Below are 26,619 nucleotides of genomic sequence, written 5' to 3'. Positions count from 1 at the left end.
TCGAGTTTCCGGTAGCACTGAGTCTGACTGACTCAGCTGAGAACCGTGTAATGGCGTGCATTCCATGATGCGATTTACCGCTACCGGAAACCAGGCTGAACGAACAAACAATTCGCAAACGACTCCTCCCAGTTCAGTCGAGTTTCCGGTGAATCTATTCACCGGAAAATCGACTGAACTGGGAGGAGTCGTACGCGAATCAGCCTAGTTTCCGGTAACGGTGAATCGCATCATGGAATGCACGCCATTGCAAGGTTCTCGGCTGAGTCAGTCAGACTCAGTGCTACCGGAAACTCGACTGAACTGGGAGGAGTTGTTCGCGAATCGTTTGTTCGTTCAGCCTGGTTTCCGGTAGCGGTAAATCGCATCATGGAATGCCCGCCATTGCACGGTTCTCAGCTGTGTCAGTCAAGTCAGTGGAGTTTCCGGTGAATCGAATGGTGAACGAGACGAACGAGAGAAACAAACCGGTTCGGTTTGTTCGTCCTAAAGACTCATTCATTCGAACCGGTTCGCGAACGAACGAGTCAACACTACTGAACACTGTCTTTTTAAATAAACTCTGGGTTTGCAAACTAAGTTGTTGGTGCTTCGTTTTATGTGTAGGGACCCTAGTCATGCTACTGCAGAGGTTTGGTGCTATTTTTAGCAATATTAGTGGTTAAAAAATGCAGATTTGTAAGCGAAACTCAATGCCCCAATCCAATAACATGGACGCCAAACATTGCGCCGGGCAAATTCTAATGCTTGATTTTCAATGAAAAAGGTATCTGGAGGGCTTATTTTATGGGTTTTCATGCCAAAACAAAGACCCTGGGTTAAATTTGCGCCGGAATTACGTTTTAATATGGGAGGACTGGACACAAACGCACACACACGAACAAACACACACACACACACACACACACACACTTTTCTGTTGTGTCTTTGCTAGTCTCCATAGCTCTGGGAGTGGCATCTGCTGCTGCAGGTTCAACCGAAGCGGCAGCAGTAGATATTGGGCCAGGCTTATAACTAACTAAAACACTGAAATAGTCTAGTTTGCTTTTCATATTGTAATGTTCAATGCTATTGTAGCATGTAGCCTGGGACTCTTTAAGTGTTTGTGTTGCGTTTTTTTTTTTTATCGTTGTAACCAGTTGTTTTAACTGTTAACTTTCAATCTGTGTGGGTGACCAATCACAGCGCGAGAGGGAGGGGCTTGGCCCGCCAACTAACATGCAGAGATGCAGGGGCAGCTTCGCGCTTCGTAACAGAGACAGGGCCGAATTTTATGTATGGTGAATGTAGGAGATAACTGCCCCTGCTAAAAGTAGTTTAATGCAGTTATACCCAACCGGTATTTGCGAATAATAAACACAGAAGTGAAAGTTCTGTCACATAACGATTGAAACCTATCCATGCACATTTTTAAGTGGGTAGGCCTATACTGAAATCCTGGAGCATTCCTAGTGGGTAAACGGCGTATACCTGCGTATCACGTAGACTACACCACTGACTGCAAGTATAGTTTCGAAAATACTAGCGAGTATATACCAGGCTATATAATCGTGGACGTGGTAGGCTATCTATATAGACAGGAATGTGGAAATAGATGGAAAGTGGAAACCAACATTGCAACAACAATTTAATTTCAAAGAGAATGTCTCCTTACCTTATCAGAAACGGAGCGCAGATGCCGAACAAGTCCAAATCCCCACCAACTTTCTCCTTTTGGTGAAGAAAAGTGCAGTCTGGACTATTTCCACCTTTATTTAGCGCAGCGGACACACAGGTGTGTCATCGGGCTCCAATGGGAACACAGGATCCTGGCTCAGGATCTCAGGCTGCCTGCTTATCTTCCCTCCCTTGGTAAAGCAATAGTTGTTTATTTCAAGCAACTAGTTTTCTTTCTTTCTTTTGTAATTTTTTGTTGCATTATATTTAGTTTCTTTATTTTATTTTATTATAAATGTTTTTAAACCAAACAAGAAAAATCAAAACAAATTATTTTCTACAATGGTGGCCTGTTTGCTTGTGTTGGTGTCGTTCGAGTGAAGGTTACGTTTCTAAGCATAACGCCAAGGTACGTGGCACATTTTATGTACAACGTTGCCCATTAGAACGCAATGTGTTTTGGGCTGAGGGTTCAAGGAAATAGGAGGGCTTTCATGAGCTTTATAATGGGCGACGTTGTACATAAAATGTGCCACGTACCTTGGCGTTATGGGGGAATAGCCGGCTATTCCCCACTATTCACGGAGCCTGAGGTAAATATTTGTTTTAGTATATACTACACTTGTTATAAGCGTTTTATTGATTTTTTATTAGCGTGACGAGACAACCGTCACATAGGCGATAACAATATCCCGAGTTAGAGATCTCAATCATGGGATATTGCCCAATATCCCATGCATAATATATAGATAGCGAACCAATCAAATTGCGTCATCTTAGGAGGTTCACATGTAGCATATACTAAATGATAGTATGACACACTACAAGCAGACAAGTTGATAAATATGCGATTTGTGCTTAGTATTTCTACTTATTTTGCATTGCTTGAGATATGCTGACTTTACAAGAGTGAATTAAAGGATATGGCTTGCTTTTGGGTGGGGCAGTGGTATTGTGTTCTGTTCCTTATTACTATTTATAATTTACCTTTTATCCTAAACTGAGACCCAGTGCATTGAGATACAAGTAAGTTAGGGGCAAGAGGTTAAGGGTTACCCTGCTCACAGATGCCTAGGTAAGGCTGCAAATTGGGGGGCCAGTGCCAGTGCCGCAGCCCAGGAATGATGCGAATGAAAGACCAAAACCCAAAAGGTCACAGAAAGAAACAAATCTTTATTTTTTTTGCATAATTACCAACAATTTTTAAATGTAAAACTATGTAATTACTTAATTACTCACAACTAATATAGATCTGCACATTCCAAGCAAATAAAATAAATTTAGTTACCCAGCTCTAGTACTTTTTTCCCCAAACTGCAATGCACAAAAAAACATCAGTAAGTCTGATTTCGTATTAATTTGCTGCCATATAAACCAGTAAACCGTTTTTTGTCTTGAAAAAAATGTTTGATTAACAACACGATTTCCCAGCAATCTAAGCTAATAATAAATAAACAACAATAAATAATTGCACATTGCACCCTATTATTGCATTTGTTGCAGTTCATTTTTAAGCTGTATACTCAGGCATATACAAGTGTTTTCAAACACTGAGCAACACATTAACATGAGTGTTTCCTTCAGAATAACACCGTCATCAATCCCAGATGTACATTATATCCATGCTTAGCCTAGATAGATCAAATGTGAGTTACGAATGGTTTTGCTTGTTAGCAGAGTTTTAGTTTACAAATGTTCTTGTTTACTTAACATTTTTTCAGAGGCCTTGTTTTATGTCACCCAAAATGTTTATATTAGATTATATTAAACATATTTAATTAAGTGGATGACTCCAGGTTAACAAAGTAAAAGTTCTGATACATTTTTTAATCCATCCATGCAGTTATCCAGACATCACACATTAGTTGTTGTTGTTAGGATTACTATAAAATAAAAGTCTTGACTTTGTTTTTGAACAATGTTTCATGTTTGAGTCAGTGTTTTATATGCAAACCTTGTTCCACACTGCTTTCCTATTAACAAAGTTAAGATTGGTATAACTGATGTATATTGTGATTGGTTCCCAGAAGAAATGCTAAATTATCCCCAAAAAAACCAGTTTAATCTGGCTCATATGACAAATATCTCATAAAAGTACAAGCTATTACAATGTCTTTGATAAATGAAACAGATAACACAAAACCATAATTTCACCGCTAAGCACTACTTCAGTTTTACATCAAAATGTTATTGCAGAATAAATCGTCGGCTATGCATCGTTCGGTATATCATTAGTACAGCGTTTTGGTCCTTTAATGTATCCCTCTGTCAATATCATCAAAACTCTTAAGACCCCACTGTCAGCTTGGTATACAGAAAATATTGACTTATGTGTGAACAAATTTAGACACATACATCCAAACTATAGCACTACTATATCGTTACTTTAGCACTATGTTGAAAATGCAGGAATGTTTTCTGTGTTGGGAAAAAAAAGAAGGGTGTAACGACGTGTAAATAGACAATAACATTCAACAGCTGTTTGTTTGTGTCCATGCCAACCACACCCAACCATGTTTAGCTGATGCTAAGAAGTACCGAATACTTAGGCGCCTAGTGTTTTTGTAATTTTGCCTCGCAAATTCCCTCACTAAATCCCATTGCCCGAGATTTGTAGTCAAACTAAATCCCTCTAAAAACCAATACTGTACATCGCAACGGACGAAAGTCCATTAAGTCACATTAACCCACAAACAACAGTCTTGTGCGCACAACTGTACCATGATTAAATATATACAGGTTTTGCCACTGTGTGCCACTTTTGCCAGCGACGCAGGAAATTTTCATTAAACCTGTCTGTTTTTCTTCTAAAAACAAAAACATGTACGTTCCCAACATAGCCGCGACAATGAAAGACATTCAAACCGAAAAGTATTAAAATCGACGGCATGACGGAAATTAAAAATAACGAACATAACCGATGAACAATCGTGAAAAAAGAGACTGAGTGGTCACGTCCGCCCAGATCCCACGGGTTCGAACCCAGAACATTCTACGGCCTGGAAGGAAATACTGTTTGGCTTTGTCCAAATGGTTCAGGCCTCACTGCTTCTTCTTTCTCTCCTTTTTGACACCCATTTGAAACAACCACAACAACACCAACAATGTACATTTTGAATGCACTTTCTAGAAGTAAGAAGCAGCCTTTCCGCCATTTTGAAATGATTACTTCTGGGTCTTCCAGAGAAAAATGAGAGAAAGAAGAGCAGCTCTAGGAAATTTTTGGTCCAACTTTTTCCTCCCACTTCAGAGGCTGGAATTATAAAGTCAAGTATACTCTTACTATACTCTACTAGTAAAGTAAAGTAGTAGTACTAGTAAAGTAAAGAGTAAAGTAAAGTCCTTCGTCATGTATTGCATGAATGCCGCGTAGTTGACTATCGTGTGGAGCCACAGTAGTATGAGCACAAATCAAAATCATATAATACGTTAGCGAACAATCATTTCAATTCTTCAATCAATTGCGGATAGTAGTGCTTTTTCTGAGCAAATTTCATTCATGCATCTATACTAAGAATCGGTATCGATACAGGGACTCTATGCCGGAAAGTTATTTTTACATCGGGCAGTGAGTAGGATGAGACGTGAATGGTTCAAATGGTTGAAAAGTATGTGGAAAAAGTAATGGAACAATTCAATAAACTTCAAAGGAACACAGATACAGAGCAGGTATACGCAAAACTACACAGCATTACTTCACAGAATACATGCAATATAATTAATTATGTAAATAGTAAGGAAATGAACATGAGAAAGGAGGCTCTAGGAGCGGTACAATTGGCCTAAAAGGGATGCAGCAAAGCATTAAGGGTAGAAATTGGATGAAAGCATGAAAACTAGAATGGAAGCAGAACATTTTCTTTCCCAACAGACCACTGCACAATTCAATCAAAATAATCTGCTGTGTTGTGCATTTATCTATATATTCTACGAAGAAATCCACTTTATGCCATTACTTATTTTATTTTAAATGGATACTGATGTTCTATATGAAGCAGCACTGAAAGAGAGTAACATAAATAGGAGTAAAATAAAAAGTAAGATCAGCGATCAGAAACTTTGTTCCTATAAAACATTCAACATGCTTTGACAGTTCTCTAAAAGAAGAAGAAAAAAAATACAACCAAAAATTTAACTGGCTCCCTGAAAGTAAAAGTTTACCCCCAGCCCTCCCCGATAAAGACTGGACAATGTCGGGAGAGAAAGGGCTGTGTAAGGAGAGAATGGGGTGTATTCAAGTGTTTTTCTTATTTTTTTCTTATTTTTTTTAACGTTCATTTTCAGAGAGCCAAAGTGCCAGTGTCCGCCGGGCTGAATCAGGGTGGTCCGCTGGGTGGTCGGTTAAACATTGGAGGGGGCCGAAACGGAGACGCCAGCCAGGGATCTCAGGAAGTGGTCATGGAGGAAGGGTCATTCCACATGGCCGCCACATCTCTGAACCTATGATGGGTGAGGGGCATGAGGGCAATTTGAGTGGTGGGGGAGAAATCGAGGAGGTGGTTTAGGTTAAAGGTCCCATGGCATGCTACTTTATGGATGCCTTAATATAGATATTAGTTGGCCCCTATCACAGTATTTCAAGACGTTCCCGACATTCAGCTGTGGTGCAGAGTTACAGCCACTACGAGCCAGTGGCACATTGAGCTTTCCCCAAACGCGCTGTTTCAGTGTCCGTAGCTTTAATGCAAATTAGGAGGAGAGAGGCGGGTCAAGGAGGCGGGTGGTGGTGTGGCCCTGAGCAGCTTGCGGCCATGGTACCATGCGCTCTGTTTACAGTGGATGTATTGCAATGGCGAGGCGCACACAGCCTTTGGCCGTGTTCTGTTATATTCTAGAATACTCCGGGTGCTCCGGCGGGAGTCCTGAAGCTCTGTATCTAAATAATATCATATTATACATAGATATCTATATCATATAATATATATTATCACGGCCAAAAGCTGTGCGCCTCCAGACGATATTATGAATCTCAAACGACTGCGTCGGGTTCTCCGACGTCTCTGATTCTTCCACGTCCGCATCAATATGAAGTAGACTGAACCACGACATGGAGGAGAAAGGGATTGTTGCCCCCGATTGCTTCCCGCTTGAGCCCTTCTTCTCGCTGCCAAGGGACCACAGCCTCGGCAGCGGGCAGCACTTAGGCACCACCGCCTCCTGCAGCGGGCAGCGCCGAGGTGGTGGTCCCTCGGCAGCGGGGAGCAGGAAGCTGGGCTCAAGCGGGAGACAATCGCTAGCAACAATCCCTTTCTCCTCCATGTCGGGTTCATGTACTTCAGGGAGTCAAAGCCAAAGTTCCTTTCCCCCAATTTCTTCTCAACCATGGCTGAGATAACCCCACTATGAGTCTTGTTGTGGAAATACCAGAGGCGAGAGTCCGACGTGTTATGCTCCATAACACCAACAGCAGAACAGTTATCCAAATAACAAGGAAGTGTACAACACTTGCGTTACAGTCCTGGAGCTCTGTATCTAAATAATATCACATATATATATCTATATCATATGATACATTTTATCACGGCCAAAAGCTGTGTACGCCTCCAGACGATATTATGAATCACAAACGACTGCGTCGGGTTCTCCGACGTCTCTGGTTCTTCCACATCCACATCATTCTGAAGTAGACTGAACCGCACGCTGCGCGGGCTGCCGGGTGGTGGCGCTTTGTGGTGGTGGTGCCACGCGGCAGCGGGCAGCGGGAATCTGGAGGGAGACAACCGCGGGCAACAATCCCTTTCTCCTCTCCTCCATGTCGCAGTTCATGTATTTCAGGGAGTCAAAGCCAAAGTTCCTTTCCCACAATTCCTTCTCCACCATGGCTGAGATAAGCCCAACTACAGTCAGGTTGTGGAAGTACCAGAGACGTAAAAGTGGTTGTCTGATTTTGACCACTGCAGTTGTTTTTGACAAGATCGAGTAAATTAAGGCATAGTCAAGTCTATTTTATTTTCTATATCTGCTAATCACAGTTACAGTCTCACACACACGTTGAGAAAAAATATACAATAACACCAACTCTGTTTCCATGAAAATATGCTTGAAAAGTTTGACTATTTCGTGTCACTGGTCTGGGATTTGTGTACTCCAAATGCGACCAATAATGTCAAAGGTTCAAAAATGTCAAGGTTTCTTCCCCGAAAATAGAGTTGGTCGTTGCAGACCAAAATTCTTCCCAACAGACTTAGGAAGGAGATCTCTCTAATATTAGATCAAAGCCAAGCTTCAACACAGTTGGAAAATCTGTTTTTATTTTTTTAGATTTTTTTGTTTTCTCACCTGGCGTTGATGAGGTACTGTGCCAGGCTGATGTTGGCGGGGGTTCCTGTGATGGTGATCTGGCGCTCCGATGACCCTTCCATGGCGTTAGCAATTTTGATCTGTGCCCCAGACATCTGGCGGATCTCGTTGATTTTGGTGCCCTGGCGCCCGATTATGCAGCCTATTAGCTGGGAAGGAAACGGTGGCTGGACTTAGTATGGAGGAATGTCTGACAGGAGAATGAGAATGTGGCATCACACCCAACTCAAAAATTGTTTGGTCAAATCCTCAAATTCCTGGGTCAATCATTTTTTATTGATCCATTTGTATCGGTTGCTATGGTAGCATCTATTCACATCCATACATTTGGATACATGTATTTATTGGCTTATATTATTTGATATATACATTGATATATGAACAGGCTGTAATATAACTTAAGAAATATGACCTTCCCCGACTCTCTTTCTGTTATATTAGAACGCCCCGGTTTGGCCAGGAAAATGGAAGGAAGTGATGCCCAAACATGGATAATGGATGTAATGTTCTTTCTGTGCTTTCATAACTTTTCCTTTTTAGAATGTTTATTCATGATTATAACTAACATTCATTCATGATGTTAACTGTATCATTCATCTGAGCTCACACTTCCTTACTGAATCCCAGAACAAATGATTTCCACCACGAGTTACAATGTTATAGTGAGTATTGACGCACCTCATAAAGGAGATGAGCACACGTGTTACTACTCACATCATTGGGAATGGAGAGTTCATGACTACTGGTCTGGTTACTGGCATCCAGACCTGCTGCTGTGCGAGAGAGACATGGAGACGGAGAGAGAGATGGACAGAGAGAAGAGGAGAGAGAGAGACAAAAGAGAGAGAAAGACATAGAGATACAGATAGAATGAGTGGGTGGCATAAAATAGGGTTTGGAAAATTGACGGATGATCCAGCGACAAAGAACTTGAAACCTTTTATTTTGAAATAAATGAGGCTCAAACTTTCTGTTCTGTGATACAGAAGAAAAGCATCTGTGTCCAGCCTAATAAACCGAACAGACATGATTTTGGCATCATTAGTTCACCAAAAATAAGTACAGTTCTAGAAGCAACTCATACAATTTTGAATCTCGGAACCTCAGTTTTATTTGTAACTATTTTTTCTACAGCTGCAGTACACCGGCTAACTATCAATTCTCACCAGGGAAAATGTATTTTATATAAGACCTGAGTTCCCTGTCTGGAATCATGAAGAAACATCTCATATCTATAAATTATTCTATTTTTGGGAGAACTGTTTCCCTTCCCCAAAAACAAATAAACATACAAACAAAACAAAACAAAAAAATATATCAATACACATATATATATATAAAAAAAATATATTAAAAAAAATAAAGTGGATCCTATTTTTGGGCGAACTGCATCCTTTCCCCAAAAATAAATAAACATACAAACTAAACAAAAAGAAAAATCTATAAACACACAAAGGAAAGGAAACCTCAAGGCGAATCAGAGCAGACCACCAGGAGGCCTTCTTGTGACGAGCAACAGAAAACAGAAAATAAAGAGAGAGAAAACGCAAGAGAGGACAGGGAATAACGACGCAGAAGATAGAGAAATCGAAAGAGAAAGACAGAGAGAGAGAGAGAGAGAGAGAGAGAGAGAGAGAGAGAGAGAGAGAGAGAGAGAGAGAGAAAGAGCGTGTCTGCCTCTAAAGGTAAAAAAACTAAAACAAACAAAGAGAAGTGAAGGATTGTGGGTGAAGAGAGGGTGGTGGTGGTGGTGGTGGTGGAGTGTCGAGGTGGCGGGTACGTACCGGGGAAAGCAGGGGTGGTCTGTCCGAGAGGGGTAAAGGGGGTTTGCTGCATAGCCAACTGGTGGAGCTTGCTCAACTGCTGAGGTGGGGAGGACGGGGGCAGGGAGGCGGAGGAGGAGGTGGGGAGGAAGGGAGGTGGGGGGAGGGAGGTGGGAGGAGGAGGAGGAGGACAGTAGAGCTATGAGGTCATCGCTTAAAAACAGAGGCAAACACACGCATAGGCACACGCGTGCAAGACACGCATATATGCCATGATCTGGGCTCGCAGAAATACTGAGAGAGAGAGAGAGAGAGAGAGAGAGAGAGAGAGAGAGAGAGAGAGAGAGAGAGAGAGAGAGAAAGGACGTGGTGGAGATGTGCTGGTAGAAGTCAACGTGGACTCAGAGAGAGATGGGCCAAGGGGCTTCTTAAGGAGCAAGTACGGGGCATCTCGGCCCAAGGATCCATGTCTGCAGACACTAGGGGGATGAATCCCGGAACCTTTAGGTCGGGAATCAAACCCTAAGCAGAATATCCTTACCCCTGGACGCTCTGGTCAAAAGAGGACAGTGGGATGGAACCCAGAACCTCTTGGCTCAGAGCCCCCACACGGTCCTCTTTTATATTAACGGGATTTCCACAGCACGGGGCCAAACCCCGGGCGGACCGGTGCCAAACTAAGAGACAGAAGATAGATATATCTATCTTCCTATTAATATAAAGTTTGATACAGACTACAGATAGAGGAAGGAAATGGAACGGTATTTAGAAAAATACGTAGATAGATAGACAGATTGAGGAGGGTGATAGAGGAAGGGATTTGGGAAGTTGGGATATGTGGCGGACATAGAAGAAAGAAGAGATATAGATCTAGAAAGTGTTCAGATTTGGAGGAGAGCACTCACATCTGGATGGGGGATGGCGTACTGTCCCTGAATGGTATAAGCCTTTAAACAAAAAACAATAGCATGTCAATAGCACGTATGGAAATATACAACATTGCAAGTGAACACCTCATAAGGTAGACCTATCTGATTGACACCGAATCGTCAACTAACATGCCATTTGAGTTGTTCAATCGTTTTTCATGTCGAGCGATGCTTTAGCATTGACATCTGGTTAAGATAACGTCAAATCTAATTGATTAAACCCAGAGAAGAAGTCATACAATGAAAGCAATGGGAAATTTTGAAAACACTGCAAAAATGAAAGTCAATGCAGAAACTAAATGTGAATATACGTTTGGTTTTTCTATTTGATGTTCATTTTCAGGGCCCCAGTTGTGTGTCTTAATCGCTACGCTTGAGTCAACACAACGTCACAAGCAATCGGCGTCCATCTTGACATCATCCGTCAGATACGATCGATAGGAAACAGAAGGAGACGGACAGTGGGAGAATGGCAGGGATGTGATGAGTGGAGATGGTTCGGATCCCAGATGTCGTTGGCATGTACGGTATACGGGAGACGCAAATGTCACTGCAATACCTGGCTGGCTTTGATGGAAAGATATTTTGATTGTGTTTCCTCATGTGCAAAGACATGTTACGAGTTTGAAATATGATCTAAATCCTTTCATTGTTTTTCCTCTTCTCTTCCAATGCCCCTGTTCAAATACATCATTAAACCATTAAATATATACCTCCTGGGTTCTTATTAATCGTTCTTGTTGCGTTGCTTTAATGTTTCCTGACCAAAAGCATGTTATTATCCTTTGTGTGACGCATTTTTTAAAAAGTTCGATTTAAACAACTAAGATTGGGTTTGAAACAACATCAGTCGTTGTGTGTAAAGGTAATCAATGGTGAAACGGTTAACTATATGTCCTACAATATACCTTACACAATGGTTATTAGTGGGTGGTGTTGAGTGGATGTGTGTTGATAAGTGGGGGTGTGTGTGGTGATGAGTGGGTGGTGTTGAGTGGGTGGGTGGTGGTGGGTAGGTGGTGGTGGGTAGGTGGTGTTGGGTAGGTGGTAGTGGGTGGGTGGGTGGTGATGACCGGGGGGGGGGCTACAGTCGGGGATGGGAGTGATTAAATGGAGAGGGACGGCGATAGACAGCGACAGTAAAACCTGGCGGCAGTAAGACACTAACAGGAAGTGGCTGGTGCTGCAACAGCAGGCTGAGGTTGGCAGTGGAGGCCCCCAGCGGGTCAGCCCTCACCTGGCCCCCCGAGAAGATGACGGGGGCGGAGGCGGGCTTGGGGCGGTAGGGGATGGTGGCGCCTTTAGGTGGGGACTGGAGGGGTGGGGGCGGTAAAGGGTGAGGAGGGGGTGGGAGTGGGGGGAGGTGGGGGTGGAGAAAAAAAAAGGCAGAGGTGAGTTTCGTGAAGTGTGCGGAAAGAAAGGTCTGATAACGAAGGAAGATAGATTGAGGATCAATAGACCGATAGAGATATCCAAACCTATCCACAGAGATCTGTCTCTCTCTCATGTATAAAAAGAAAGAGACGGATAGAGATCTCTCTGTATCACATATATAGACAGATAGATAGAGATCTCTTTTTCTCTCTCTTGCTCATATATATAGACAGATAGATAGAGATCTCGCTCTCTCATATATAGACTTTATCTCTAGATAAAGATTGACAGATATATTGTTTTATAGAAAGAGAGAGATAGAGAGATAGAGATACATAGTGAGAAAGAGAGAGCAGTATAGATAATGATCAGTAGACAGATACAACTAAGATATAGGGAGGAAGAGGGTAGGAGAGAAAATCTTGAGTGCCAGATCAGAAGCAAGGGAGAGAGTAAGAAAATAAGAATGCAAGGCAGAAGATTTCCTGAAGGGAGACAATAAGAGCCATTAAGGTCAGATTCAAAGGAGAATGAACGGGAGAGAGGGAGAGTGGGACAGTGCTTTAGGATAGAAACCATCAGGGGCGGTCACTACTAACACTGCAGAGATACATGTGTGCATCCCTTGATTACATGCGGCAAAGCACACGTGACGGTTAGATGCAATTTGTCAAAGGGTGGCGTTTATTCACGTTGTCAACTCGACCCCAACGCTGATCGCTCAAGACTTCTAGCAGGAATATATGAATGCACACTTTGTTTAATCATATTGCTATTGTTTATGCTATCCCAAACCCTAGCCATCTTCACCCCCAAAACCTAGCTATACTCACCCCGAAACCCTAGCCATCCACACCCCCAAAACCCAGCCATCCTCACCCCCAAAACCAAGTCATCCTCACCCCCAAGACCCAGCCATCTCACCACAAAAACACAGTCAATCTCAGCCCCCATTAGCCAAACCTCCCCCTGTCCTCCCTCTGCCCCATACCCATCCATCCCCATCCCCCCCCCCCACACACACTCCTCCCATCCCCAGGGCCCTTACCTCAAGCATCACCACACATATCTGCTTCACACACTGTATGATGGCCTCCGGAGCTCCGGAGATGGTGACGGCCCTCTCGGTGGAGTTGGGCAGCATGTCCCCTGCCACCTGTACCTGGGCACCAGTCGACTGGAAGGTGAGCAGGGAGGAAGGAGAACGAGGGAGAGATGTTGGTCAGTTTGACGGCAATTTTTGGATTGTCTAGCCCGAGATGTCCCCTTGTTCTGACCGCTGTGCTGGCAGAACGCTCGTTAAAGCTTTTAGTTTTCAGAGAACTTAGGAAACAATGTATTATGATAAGAAGTTTTGACTGTACTTGACGAATTGGCAGGATGCTAATCAAGGCTTTTTGCTTTGTAGAATGACAATGCAAAAAGCTGTGAATTGAAGTGCCATTTCTTTTCAGATGGTGGATTTTTAGAACACACATTCATGTTTTGATTTTCCTCACATTGCACCACCTCTATGGTGGTGCAATGTGAGGAAACATTGCACCACCTCTATGGTGGTGCAATGTGGTGGGGCGTGAATTCAAAGCATTGGAACATTGAATTTATTCTGTTTTAGAATAAAATAGATTTATTAAGTATAATTCCCCAGATGGATTGACTTGCAGATGGGCACGTTCCATTCTTGAGAAGCTTTCCTCCTTCAAATATGTTAAACGGAGAACATAGACGAGGTAGAAGAGCGACACCATGGACGTTCTAGGTACCTCTCGCATCTCTTTGATCTTGGAGCCCCCCTTCCCGATGAGGGAGCCACACTGGCTGGCCGGGACCACCAGCCTCAGGGTCACGGGGGGCTTGCTGGTCGCTGGGCTGTTGCTCATAGAGTTGATGATGTCCTGGTGGACAGTAAAAAGACACAGAAAGAGGGGGAGGGGGGGAGAGAGAGGGTGAGAGAGGGAGAGAGAGGGGGGAGCAGGAGAGAGTGGGGAGAGAGAGGGGGGTGGAGGAGGAGAGAGTGGGGAGAGAGAGATAGAGTAAGAGGGGACGAGGAAGAGGGGGAGAGAGGTGGGTGGAGGAGGAGAGACAGGTGAGAGTGAGGGAGATAGATAGAGTGTGGAAGAGAGGGTTGGGGGAGGAGAGAGGGGTGGAGAAAGAGGAGGAGAGAGAGGGGTTGAGGAGGAGAGAGGAGGGGGGGGCGATCCGTTAGCAGAACATATTTTCCACATCCCACATCCTTTGCTGTCCCTGCTACTGTTGACTCTGTAATAGATATAAATATATCACATTTGGTGGACACTTTAATCCAAAGAATCCTTATCCAAACAACTCCATCGGTATGTACATGTCTAGTGAGGGCTACCTCTAGTGGGAATCAAACCCCTGACCCCTGACCCCTAACTGGAGCAGTGCCATAGCGACCCTCACCTCTTCAAACTTGTAGGCGATCATGGCAAAGGCCTTGAAGATGGCGTCGGTGGGTCCTGTGATGGTAACGATACGTTCCGGGCAGTTTCCCTCCGAGATGTTGATGCGTGCCCCGCTCTGGCGCCATAAAAAGAAGAGTTAGTTTGTTTTATTAGTTAGTGAGCCTGCCAGGTATTTACTCAAAAGAGTTTGGAAACAAACATACTTCCTCGCGCATCTTCTTCACCGTTTCTCCTTTCTGAAAGGCAGAAGGATACATGTGGGTCAGTTCAGAGCTGTAATGTGTGCGCCATTATACATTTTCTTCTGGTGTTATTTTTTTATTCAATTTGCAATTAATTAGTATTTATTTGTTTATAAATACCTTTCCGATGATGCTGCCGACCTCCTGGAAAAACATAAATCAATCGTTGATTGATTGAAATTGAAACATTTCAAAGAAGGTCTTTACTTGGGTTCTGTTTTTGAGCGCGTTTCCTTAATTACTTTGAATAAAACAACCTTCTTCTCTGGGTTTGAACGTTGTTTGATTCAGTGGGGATAATGTAAGCACACAATATATAACATTGGTCTAGTGGTTTTTAGATATTTTAATGTGGCAATGTAACATAGTATACTTTGCATAGTATACATTAAGTCAACTTAATGTGTATGCCCTCCATATGAAAAAGAGAATTGACAAAGTCGAAAGCTGTGGTATTTGTGTCACTGTACCAAATAAAAAGGTTTAACCATTGAAAATCAGAAGAGTTTTGTTCCACTGAGCCTTGAAACTGTGATGGAGGGTTGAACTAATAATGTGGACCAGACAGAACACAAACACCCGTACCTTTCCATGCATCAGCAGGCGGATGGTGAGGGTGACGTTGAGTCCGCCCTCTGATTGGACCTTAATGGGTTCCATGTTGAGATTGGATGTTAAGGAAGGGGCGTGGTCTCGTGAAAGAGGAGTTCCAAGGGCCAATGAGAAGCGGCGAGGGTAGAGTCAACAGCCAACCTGAAGAGAGGGAGAGAACGGAAACATAAGCCACGCCCCCTTTCTTTTCCCAGTGTCTAAAAGTCTTATATGTTATGTGTAGAAATTAAGAAGAGTCCAAATTCCAAAGCATTACAGGATTACTGCAGAAATGTTTGACAACTTGCATTGTCAGCTCCATTTTCGTTATGACCTAATTTTGTCTAAATTCTCACCGTGAACACTAGAGGGCACAACAGCCTTTTGTAGGGTGGATGTTAAGCAAATCTAATGAGAATGAGGGAGGAGAGGGAGGGTGAGGGAGCGAGGGAGACTTTGGAGACTTTGGATGAGGTAATGTAATGTCTGCCATTATCTATCTATCTGTATATATTTATATATATATATATATATATATATATATATATATATATATATATATATATATATAATATATAATGATATCTGTTTTCCTACTCTTTACTGGCTTTATTTCATTACACCTACTCCCTACCTTACTTCCTCTAGAACAGTTCAGAAACCCACAAAATTACGATAATTGTAAAAAATGTAATCAGATAGGCCTACTATGAGTTGGGGTTTTCCCAAACCTGAGGGGGAACCACCTGACAGAAGAAAGACAGTGAGGACCTTGAACAAGACATTTTGGATTGGAATGTAGGTGTGTGAAAGCCAGCAGAGAAAACTGACCGATCCATTTGCTAATTACCTTTTTAATAAATAAAACAAATGAGCATTAGATCCTAGCATTAGTTCTTGCTCAGTTAACATGGAAGGTGGAATCGTTCCCTGGAATTGTTTTTGCCAAAGGGCACAGCAGGGGTCGTCTGGTATGCTAGGTCATTCGTAGCTGCAGTGCTAATAGTTCTCCTTTGGCTTGGACACCCATGACCTTGCATACCAAATCTAATGCTTATTGAGCCGGGGCCAGACCTTGATGGCTATCGGGTTTGAATAATTGGGACGCACACCAAAACAATATATATAGTGATGTTTAACTGGAGGGACAGAATGAGAATAGCTGAGAAAGGAGATACACCTTTATCTGGTTTTTATTTGAAAGAATTACTGCTACAGGAACTGAACGATATCGTTGGACGATATTTAATTCATCCATTCATTTCGGTCACTCATGAGTTCATAAAAAATACAAGTTTCTGGTTCCAGGACCGCAGCCAGGGTTTGAGAAATAGTGAGATCCAGGGGGATCTAAATTTAGATGCTCTCATCTCGGAGGAGCACTATAGCCTTGATTTTTTTACAGTTGAATTTAGTATGTCCAATTTCATATTCAGCCCTGTAGAAATGACTTTTGGTTTGGTTGCTGATTAATTTGTTCGATATAATATCTTCATAGTGTTTGAATCTCAAAGAGGGTCATGAAATAATTACATTTAATTGATTAAAAAAAAAAAAATCTTGATGATTTCCAGAGAGGCCTGTTTGAGTAGTGGGCTTTTGAGCACATTCTCAAATTAAATATGGGTATTTATATGTTGCCAACATCAAAGGACATATTAGACGACCGATTTATCGAGTACTATGAATATCATGTAAGTATATAAATACAGATAATACCAATGGTGGTAGCACGTCAATTAATTCCAACAGATGTTAAAAAATGAAATGAGATGAGACATAATCGATTTAAATTTGAAAAATAAAATGAAAATTTCCTCCGAAATTGCAAGAATACATTTGTGAAAAGATGAAAGCCTTAAGGTAGGGGGGGAGAGGAGAATAAGAAGTGAAGGAGAGCGGTGGGGGAAGAGGAGGTGGAAGGTGATGAGAGAGGAGGTGTTAGAGGAGGATGGAGGATGAAGAGAGAGGAGGAGGAGGGAAGTGGGAAGGAGGAGAAGGAGGAGGAGAAGGATGAAGAAATGGTTTGTCAGCCGGCCAGGGTAGATTCTGGAGATAAGAAGCAGGGATTCAGTCACCAGCTGTCTCCCACCAATCACCCAGCAGAGCCCAGATTACATAAAAAGCTTTAATCTAATAATCTAATCTAGCTTTAAAATCCAGGGCCAGCGGTGTAGGGTGCCACCAACAGAGAGAGAGTGAGAGAGAGAGAGAGAGAGAGAGAGAGAGAGAGAGAGAGAGAGAGAGAGAGAGAGAGAGAGAGAGAGAGAGAGAGTGTTGTGTGTGTGTGTGTGTGTGTGTGTGTGTGTGTGTGTGTGTGTGTGTGTGTGTGTGTGTGTGTGTGTGTGTGTGTGTGTGTGTGTGTGTGTGTGTGTGTGTGAGAGTAACAATCAAGTTCTATCTTTTATTTTATTTTATGTACTTCTGATTTAAATCTAGAAGAAGATATTTTGTGATGTTACATTTTTACAGAGTAAATATTTTTTAACAAACAGAATGATTATTGAGATGTCTTGAGGGAGTCAAAAACAGGGGACTCTCTGGATTTAGGTCAACAACAATAAAAGATGGACAAACGGGGTCAGAGATAAGAGCCTGGGTCTGAATAGACTCACACCGAGGTTTGATTTTGCTCATACAAGCTCACAGCCATAATAGAACAAGGTCATGGCCCAGTGAATCATGCGGCAGACTGCAACAAAACATTAAGCAAATTAGACTTATTTTCAGGGCTCTATGTGGCAGATATCGAGGTTTTCTAATTTTTCGGCCAAAACCTTGTTGGATGTTTAATAACGCTAAGAACGACGCAACGTTACTAATGAATTGACTGTCCATTCCTCAAAAACATAGATTTTTAAACTGCTTTGGCAATGTAAATGTTTATTTTCCATCCCAATTAAGCTCTTTGAATTGATTTGAATGAAATAGAAGACCCACACACCCTTCATTATAGCTAATCATGAATTGCACCAATCAGACTCAAATATAAGTTCATTTTGAACTTCCAGGTGCAAATGCTTTGTTTAAAACACAAACTCTGGGGGCATCAGGGCGGCATAGTTGGGGTGTTGGGCAGGGTGGGGGTTGAGAGAGAGAGACAAAGCGAGGGAGAGAGAGTGGGCGCTACAGAGATGACATCCGACGGGGAAAGTGGGTCAGGCCTGCCGTTGCAACGCTCCTAGCCCTCTCTTCTACGGGCGGCTATTGAATTAATCACGCTTTACGCATGGCTGGACAACACAGCCAACAAAATGGCTACCTCCATCTCAAACACCAACACAAATACATGCATACGCACTCCTCTCCCTCCTTCCTTCCTTCCCTCCCTCCCTCCCTCCCTCCCTCCCTCCCTCACTATGTCTGGCCATCGCCTGCCAGAGAGCTCAACTTAAATCAAGACTCTCGGTTTTCTCTCTCTGTCACTCTCTCTCTCAGTCTCTCTCTCACTCTCTTACTCTCTCTCTCTCTGTCCTTCACCCTTTATCCCTATCCCTCTCTGCCCCCCCCCCCCCCCACACACACACACACACACACACACACACACACACACACACACACACACACACACACACACACACACACACACACACACACACACTCCCAGTCAAACAATGCAGAGATGCTCCTGTTATGCACAGTCGCTGGTCTGTGAATGATGGAAAAACACTCACAGAGGAGGACAGTGAAATTGAAAGGTGGTTTGGCGAAAGGGAAGTGCATTTCCTGAGACGGATGGGCTAAGGGGAAGGATTTTTTTTCTTCTGTTGTCCAGGGGGCTTTGACTGTAGAGTGGGCTTTTTGAGTTTTAAAACATCCCTCGCCCATACACATCTATGCATTGTAAAATGATAAATATGGGATTTCATTTGAGAAATTTGGTATCGAGGGGTGAGTCTCCCATGAAGGCATAGATCTCCTGTCTGACTTTAAAAAAAATGGATGAATTAAGAAGAACAGAAAATATATGTTTTACAATTTGTCGAACCAATATTCCCGATTAATATTTTGAATTTTGTTGTATGAACCAGAAATCTCCTGCCAGTCTGTTCTATTTATTTTCTAATCTGCTCTTACAGCAGTCTAGCAAATAAGGTTAATGAGGGGGTGGACATAACCATAGTGGACATTTGGACATTCACTTAATGGATTATATGCGTGTTTGTTTGTTTGGACACATTGAGAGGCCGGCCTGAGATCCGTAATGTTAGACAAATCTCAGGTCTTTAAGCTATCGCTTCAAGTTTACCACAGTGTGCCAGCTTTGTGAATCTGGACCTAGTTTGGCTAGAGGACTGCATTAAGAAATTTGGGAGATGGCACTTTTGGTGCAATTGTATAACATCATTAAATGGGATGGTTCAACAACTTTAAGTCTATAGCTATCTATGTTTTATTTCATATTTTAGGAAATGTTTTAATTATTTTATTACAAATAGGTTATTTATTATTTTGTATTTCAATTCTTGGAATATTGGGAATGACATTTCAATAATTTCCGTTGATCACATGCCATAAAATACATAATTGGGGATATAGGCTTTCTCCAGCGAGCATCTCCAGGCATTTGGCAAACATAATTATCATTAATATAGCCCAAACACCATCATCTGTGTCTGGAAGCTAACTAGCTAGCCGCAGCTTACACAGATAACGGCTAATGCAGTAACATTGTGGATGGTCCATGTCGGGCTCAGTCAGTGAATGATTGAGGATATCTGTAAAATACTTATATAATATATAATATCAAGAAGAACTCCATTTTCTAAGGCTCAATTTGTTCCCTTCTAAAATTGAGTATTTTTCCATAATCGTTCTCTCGTCATTAGAAATGTACTAAGTCATTAATTTTAGAAAATGTATATGCCATTGAGTCAATTGAAACAAACAGCATGCAACAGGAATCTGTAATGAGTCCAATGCAATTTTTGAGATGGCATTTAGGTTAATCAATTTGGATCCTGTCACAGTGGACTCTGTGACGGGATGAGCAAAATGTATTGGTAGATACACTCTCTCTCTCTCTCTCTCTCTCTCTCTCTCTCTCTCTCTCTCTCTCTCTCTCTCTCTCTCTCTCTCTCTCTCTCTCTCTCTCTCTCTCTCTCTCTCTCTCTCTCTCTCTCTCTCTCTCTCACTTAAAAATCTATCGCTCTGGGTGGTTCACCTTCACCAACTGCAAAGTCATCCATCTTACCAGTGGTAAACTTAGTTTGCGTTTGTCAGTTTGCCAGTGGGCGACAAACACAACCGCCAATAGTGTTTGGCATATCAACTAAAATATCTACTTTAGCTATTTCTGATTAAGTCTCTCAAATAATTTGAATAACGACAAGCAATCAAGTAAAAAGAGTATATTATAACAACAAAGTTCAAACTCAATCATATTAACAGTTAACGGATATTTGATAGAAACATGATGAAAAATAGATAATCAAATGGTGATTTAGTGATATAATCTAGGCCACAGCATCATCTGCTCCTCTTTAATCCACGTATCCATGGACATGTTATTACCACAGTTTGATATAAACCTGCATCTTAACCGGATGGCATAACAACAGACTGAGAGGCAAGGCCATGCATAGAGCTCTGAAGCATACAATTTTGCAGAAGGACTCTGATGGTTTTTAGGGAATTCTTCACTATTTTATGAGATCTGTTTTATTACGCAAATACTGTTGAGATAATACAAAGGGCTAAATATAATATTTTCGATTGACAACCTACATTTCCCACCTTTAACATTTCTCATGCTGAATGCTTTTATTATGAGATTTAACAAAACAAACATAATTTTTCCAGTTAGACGATATATTTAATGTGAGAAGAAAACAACAAATCATAATTTTGTATATTTTCCCCTATTCCCAATATATCTTTTTGTAAAAGCTTAATGAGATTGGTCCTATTTGAAACACTGCATACCACTGAACAGAAAAAACAGCATCTCTACGTGTTTTTCGTTCTATGGATCGTACTCGTACAATCAAAAGTCCCACGGGGTATTTCCACCGCAACATAAATGGACGCAATGGCCACGAGTTGATCAACTAAGGCCAGCATCTAATCTCCTTTTACAGATTCAGACATAATTGATTCTCTCTTTGCGGTTGGCCCATCAGCACAATTATCACGTGGGTGTTATGTTACCAATATTCATGTATAAGCCTTCCATCACACAAAATTTGCTTGATTTAATTGCTATTTAAAAAAAATAAATAAACATTATTTGATTGTAGTCATAAACTACTAGTCATAAACTACATATAGGATAGTTTGACTCATGTGATAAAGTTCAAGTAAACTTCATAAAATAAATTTAAGCCTGCCATCTTTCGGGGGCTTGGAACATCATATAAAACTTTTCGATAGAGTTGTTTTTGTAACACAGACGTTGCTTTCCAATAGGGCTTTTTCACCAACTGCCCATCCCGCAACAAACTCCTTTTGACCTTTCACCTATTTCTCATGAGGTAATGTCTAACACCTTGTAGTAGAAAGTGTTTACTACTGCATGGAATGTCCGAGCATGTCAACATCACCAATACCGACGGCTGAAAATGATTGTATTTTGCAAAGCAGTAGCTTCAATATATCCTCAAACTGCTTAATTACTTTTTCATACTGCAATATTTCATAAGGCGTGCAAAATAGTTAATAAGTGAGTCCATCCCAAACTGCTAATTACAAAGCATTCAATGATAGGCCTATATCCAATGTAACTCTGATCGCCAGTCATCATTATCCAGCCACTAAAACCGGGGAAGTCGGTTACAGGAGGTGACCTAATTCAACCATATGTTTTCCTTTAAAGGCTCGTTCAAAGCATTTACTTTACGCATGGAGGAACCTGTCACAATCCTGTTCATCGTGCTCCGGAGCCTCCCCTTTCATAATTTCAAGCCAAAAAACTAAATCGCAAAGCAACCGACCACATTGAGGAAGTAGAGACGGCATCAATGGATGGACTGAAGTGATTGGATGCTGCCACTGCGGTGACTTAAATCTGAATATCTTTGGGGAGGAGCGAGGAGCTTACAGACCTCTATGATTATCTGAATATGAGCCGCTTACTTCTCGTCATTCCGCTACTGCAGATCAGGGTGATGCAGAGGAGCGAAGAATGTGGTTGGGGTGTTGGGAGAGCGGGGGCTACATCAGTATGACTGTACATTCAAAACCTGTCAGGCCAAATCAACGGCCCCTCATCCCGGCAGCTCAGCCTAGATCACAATCAAAGACTGCCGCGAATCAAATCGACGCTCGGAACCAGCCGGAGAGGCCATGGAACTGTTGCAAACGATGGTGGACCCCGGCTACTACGAAGCGCACCCTGATGCATTGGTCCAAATATAAATCCAATGTTAAATATATACAGCATACATGAGATTACGCTACAAAGAAATGCTAACATAAGTCACGTCAAAGAATTGCAAAAAGGGGGGGCCACATACAGCAAAGGTTTGCAATAGAAATCCTACATGAAAAAATAAATAATAATATATATAATATATATATATATATATATATATATATATATATATATATATATATATATATATATATAATTTGTGTACATGAAGGCCCTGCAAACAAATTGCATTTGAAGTTAATATGCAGCCACTGGAGTAGGGGAGGGTCTATTGCGCCACAGCTGGCCTCATAGCAGTGAGAAGCCTTGTACAACTTGAGCACACATACACCATGTTGCACTGCAAACGCGGGCGCTAAGAACTGACCGTCAAGTCGGCCATTTTAGAATTGCCACAAATTGAAATGTGAGATCCCTGCTTGTCACAAAGTCATGGCCATATGCAAAGGGGGCTTTCATTGACCGGTCATGTTGCAACAGAACCAGAGCCCACACTTTCCGATGTTCGTCTCGCACAAGCTGCCGTCTATGACAAGCTAGCAGACAAAATATTTCTTTCAACTGTAATGCATTATAATAGTATTTCGAGTGTATAATGTATTCCACCACATTTCAGCCGCAAGGTATGACACAAAATTCCCTCACTAGCCAAATCCACGGAATGGAACAAAAGAGATAAGCTAGTTCCATGGCTAGCTTATGAGGTAATGACAAGTGACATTATTGGACTTGACAAAAATAGGGCTAGCCTGGGCGTAATTTCTATGGTGATAATAATTGGTGTAACGACATTGAAGGCATTCGGTAGATGACCCTGTGTATATCAATGTCCCTCGCTATCCTCTTTAGTTGTCGTTCCTAAATTGAATCAGGTCATCTTCACTCTCTATATTTTAAATGAACGTTGGCAGTATTTCTGATACGTTTTTATCCTTGCCTGAGTTTTCATTGTTGTAATTATCAAACAATTGAAACACAATGGTAATCGCTCACTCAAGACGACCAGCTTCACAAAGACAATCGGCCGGCCTCTCTTAAAAATTATCTCCACTCACCATGAAATTAGCCATTCTTTATAGAATACTGGCCGTCTTGTTTTTACACCACATGCAGGCGTCACATTTTGAATTTGTCAATTAAGTTTGAAAGAGCTAAACTGGACATAACGTGTGAAATTGAGTGTTAGGTCAGTAGGTCGTCATTTTACCCGATATAGTCGGTATAATGTTGAAGCTTTGGAGGGGGGAAGTTCATTAATTATTGACGTTTGTTGCTCAACTCATCCTGCAGTAAAAGTTTTTCACAGATCTTTCCAATTATTATGACATTAATCAGGCCTGAGACCATTATTCGATATTTCTATCTGAAAATACAGATACTGTTTGTGTAAATAATAATATCAGACATAGTGCCCTGTAGCAATCTCAAAGTCTCACACACACATGGTTCATATCCCGATAAATAAAAAAGAAGATTTACCTTCACCGGTAATTGTGCAGGACTATCTCGATGGCGACCACTTTGGACGATGTGCAAAAGATCAAAAATTGCAGAGAGGAAGGTGATTTTTTTCCCTGCCGTTTTCCTTTTGGTCTGCCTAGCACAAACGGTGGCGTTCTATTGGTCGTGGCAACAGAGTCACGTGACAGACACGATGACCATGTGAGCTTATCTTGGAACTATACGACGAAATGACCCTGGCCGTCTAACATCCACAAGCTTAACAAATTAAAATCTCGCTTTTTTGCTTGTTGCGGTGCGATAGAAAGCAAACTCCCGAATGTACCAATAGCATCCGGATGCTTTGTAAATAGGCCGTAGGATGAGGTTGTGGGTGGAGGGGCATCACCCAACACCCCCCAATCAGAACAATAGGGGTTGGAGGGTAAAGGGGGGGTGTATCGGTAAACTCAGTCAGGCAAGCGGGCAATATGGGGGCACGTCTATTGGGATAGGGTGGCCTGGATCAGAGCTGGGAACCCTCTAGGGCATTCATCTGTCTGGGGAGTCGGTTGAAACAAGCCCCAACCGCCCTGCACCCCCAGCCCGCCAGGCTAGGTCGGGAGAAAGGGAAGAACGGGAATCAGGACTTGTGGTCATTTGACATTTAACGTTTGATAAAAATCTTCATTAACCGAGATAGAGCGAGCATATTCTCTGAGGGTCGACGTGGTTGCTCATTAAATGTGTGTCTGGGTTGCGGATGTGTTGGGTGGTAGTGAATGTGGCTGGATGGTGCAGACCCTTAAGGCGAAGGGGGTCATAGAAAGGAGATGATGATGCGCACACACATACACACTACACATGTAACACACTAGCACCGCCACCGCCAACACTTGGCCTTCACATCCTCTCTAGCATCACTAGCTGCCGCAGCTTTTTAATCTGCATGTGTGTGTTTATGTGTGTGTTGACGTTTGTGTGTCAATGTGCATGTTGATCCGGCTTGCATTTATGTGTGTGTGTGTGTGTGTGTGTGTGCGTGTGTGTGTGTGCATGTTTGGTGTTTTTTGTGCGTTACGAAGAGCTTAGGCACTTCATCCAATCCAGTTTTTCCAATCCAGCGCAAATCCAGCCGCCCGCAAGTCAGATGGACAGTTGTGCAGAGATTTTAATCTCCCGTCATTAATGGGGGATGCAGCCACAACAGCAGCAGCAGCAGCAGAGTGCTGAGGTGGGGTTTAGGGAGAGGCTGAGGGTGGGTGTGGGAGGAGTGGTGGAGCCGTCTATGGATGTACCGTTTGGATTAGGGCAACCAAAGACAAAGGCTGTCCGCAGCCACTGTGGATTGTTCTCCTTGAGCACAGATGCTTGGCTAGCATCACGTATTATCCTAATCAGAGAAGAAAAACGCAAAACAGAGACGAACATGGCGAAGCATGATGCAAACAGAGTTTTAATGAGGCTGGATAAAAACGTGGCTTTCCTTGATTTTGCACCTGCTCATTGTCGAAATAGCAAACCCTGCCATTACCTATCCACCCGACTGTGAAAATAGCCCATGGGATGAACTACAAATAGAGCATTAAATGTGCTCCACATTGAATCATAAGAGGCGAGAGAATGCGAAAACGGGGGGTGGCTCGTCAACGAGAACACTTTGATAGTCTCCCTTGTTTTGAAGGTGGAATGGCGTCAACCAGACCATATTTGCTTTCTCTTCAATTCCTTGGTTGTAGCACCATTCAATGCTGAATGTCAATGCCTTTGTGAGATTGTCTCACAGATCAGACGTTAGGATAATCTAAAGACAAGCTTAAATCTGGGTAAACGGGGAGCTTCATATTTGTGTCCACCAATCATATTGCTAGAGGCCGTGATATGTAAGGAGGGTTATTGGTGAACACAATCACGGCCAGCAATAGTCAACCTTAAAACCTCATTACTTAGAATAGAATAGAATATAATCTTTAATTGCCACACAACAATGTTGGTGGTATTTTTATAATTTATTATTATTATAATTGTTATTATTACTTATTACCACTGTTTTAGTTTCTCTACCTATTAGTACTTACTTAATTACCATATATTTTTATTATTATTATTTATTATCGTGATCTATTGATACTGCTACTTATTTTTACATATTTAATTTATACTTATCTTTATTTACTTTATCTTGTATTTTTGCTGCGGCTGTTGAGGAAATAAGCCTCAGAATTCTACTCTTGTGTACTAATAAGATGTAATAAAAGTAACTCTAATTCTGATTCTGGTGTCATTGCTCTAGCCTACTGTCACTGAAACGCTTAGAAGAATGCTTTCTTTCACTTCATAATTGTTTCAACCTATCATGTTCGATCTGTCAGTGTCTCATACAGAATAACTATGTTACGAAACAGGAAACCAGGTGTAACTCCGCCCCTTTCAGTCGTTGGTAACCAGCTCAGGCTCTGTGCTGTCGCTCCGCTATAATATAGCTGCACTGCTGGATCCTAGATCACTATACAGATACCTTGAATA

General features: G+C 42.1%; 2 protein-coding genes across 2 annotated transcripts in view; one reads left to right on the top strand and one right to left on the bottom strand.

Annotated features, from left to right (window-relative positions):
* The window catches only part of fndc4b (fibronectin type III domain containing 4b), a 103,631-nt gene that overhangs the window by 21,566 nt on the left and 55,446 nt on the right, over window positions 1–26,619 (top strand). The gene's annotated exons all lie outside the window — the stretch shown is intronic.
* On the bottom strand, window positions 6,042–15,350 carry LOC130381218 (poly(rC)-binding protein 3-like). Its single transcript, XM_056588697.1, has 12 exons — window positions 15,276–15,350; window positions 14,811–14,834; window positions 14,652–14,684; window positions 14,447–14,563; window positions 13,786–13,917; window positions 13,071–13,199; window positions 11,886–11,960; window positions 10,625–10,666; window positions 9,741–9,819; window positions 8,671–8,723; window positions 7,936–8,105; window positions 6,042–6,096 (listed from the first exon to the last, which is right to left on the bottom strand). The coding sequence occupies exons 1-12, from the start codon at window positions 15,348–15,350 to the stop codon at window positions 6,042–6,044; spliced, it is 984 nt and encodes a 327-aa protein (XP_056444672.1).

Source organism: Gadus chalcogrammus, chromosome 4 (genome assembly GCF_026213295.1).
Source record: "Gadus chalcogrammus isolate NIFS_2021 chromosome 4, NIFS_Gcha_1.0, whole genome shotgun sequence".
In the NCBI taxonomy this organism is placed as follows: domain Eukaryota; kingdom Metazoa; phylum Chordata; class Actinopteri; order Gadiformes; family Gadidae; genus Gadus; species Gadus chalcogrammus.
This window is presented reverse-complemented; position numbering and strand designations above follow the sequence as displayed.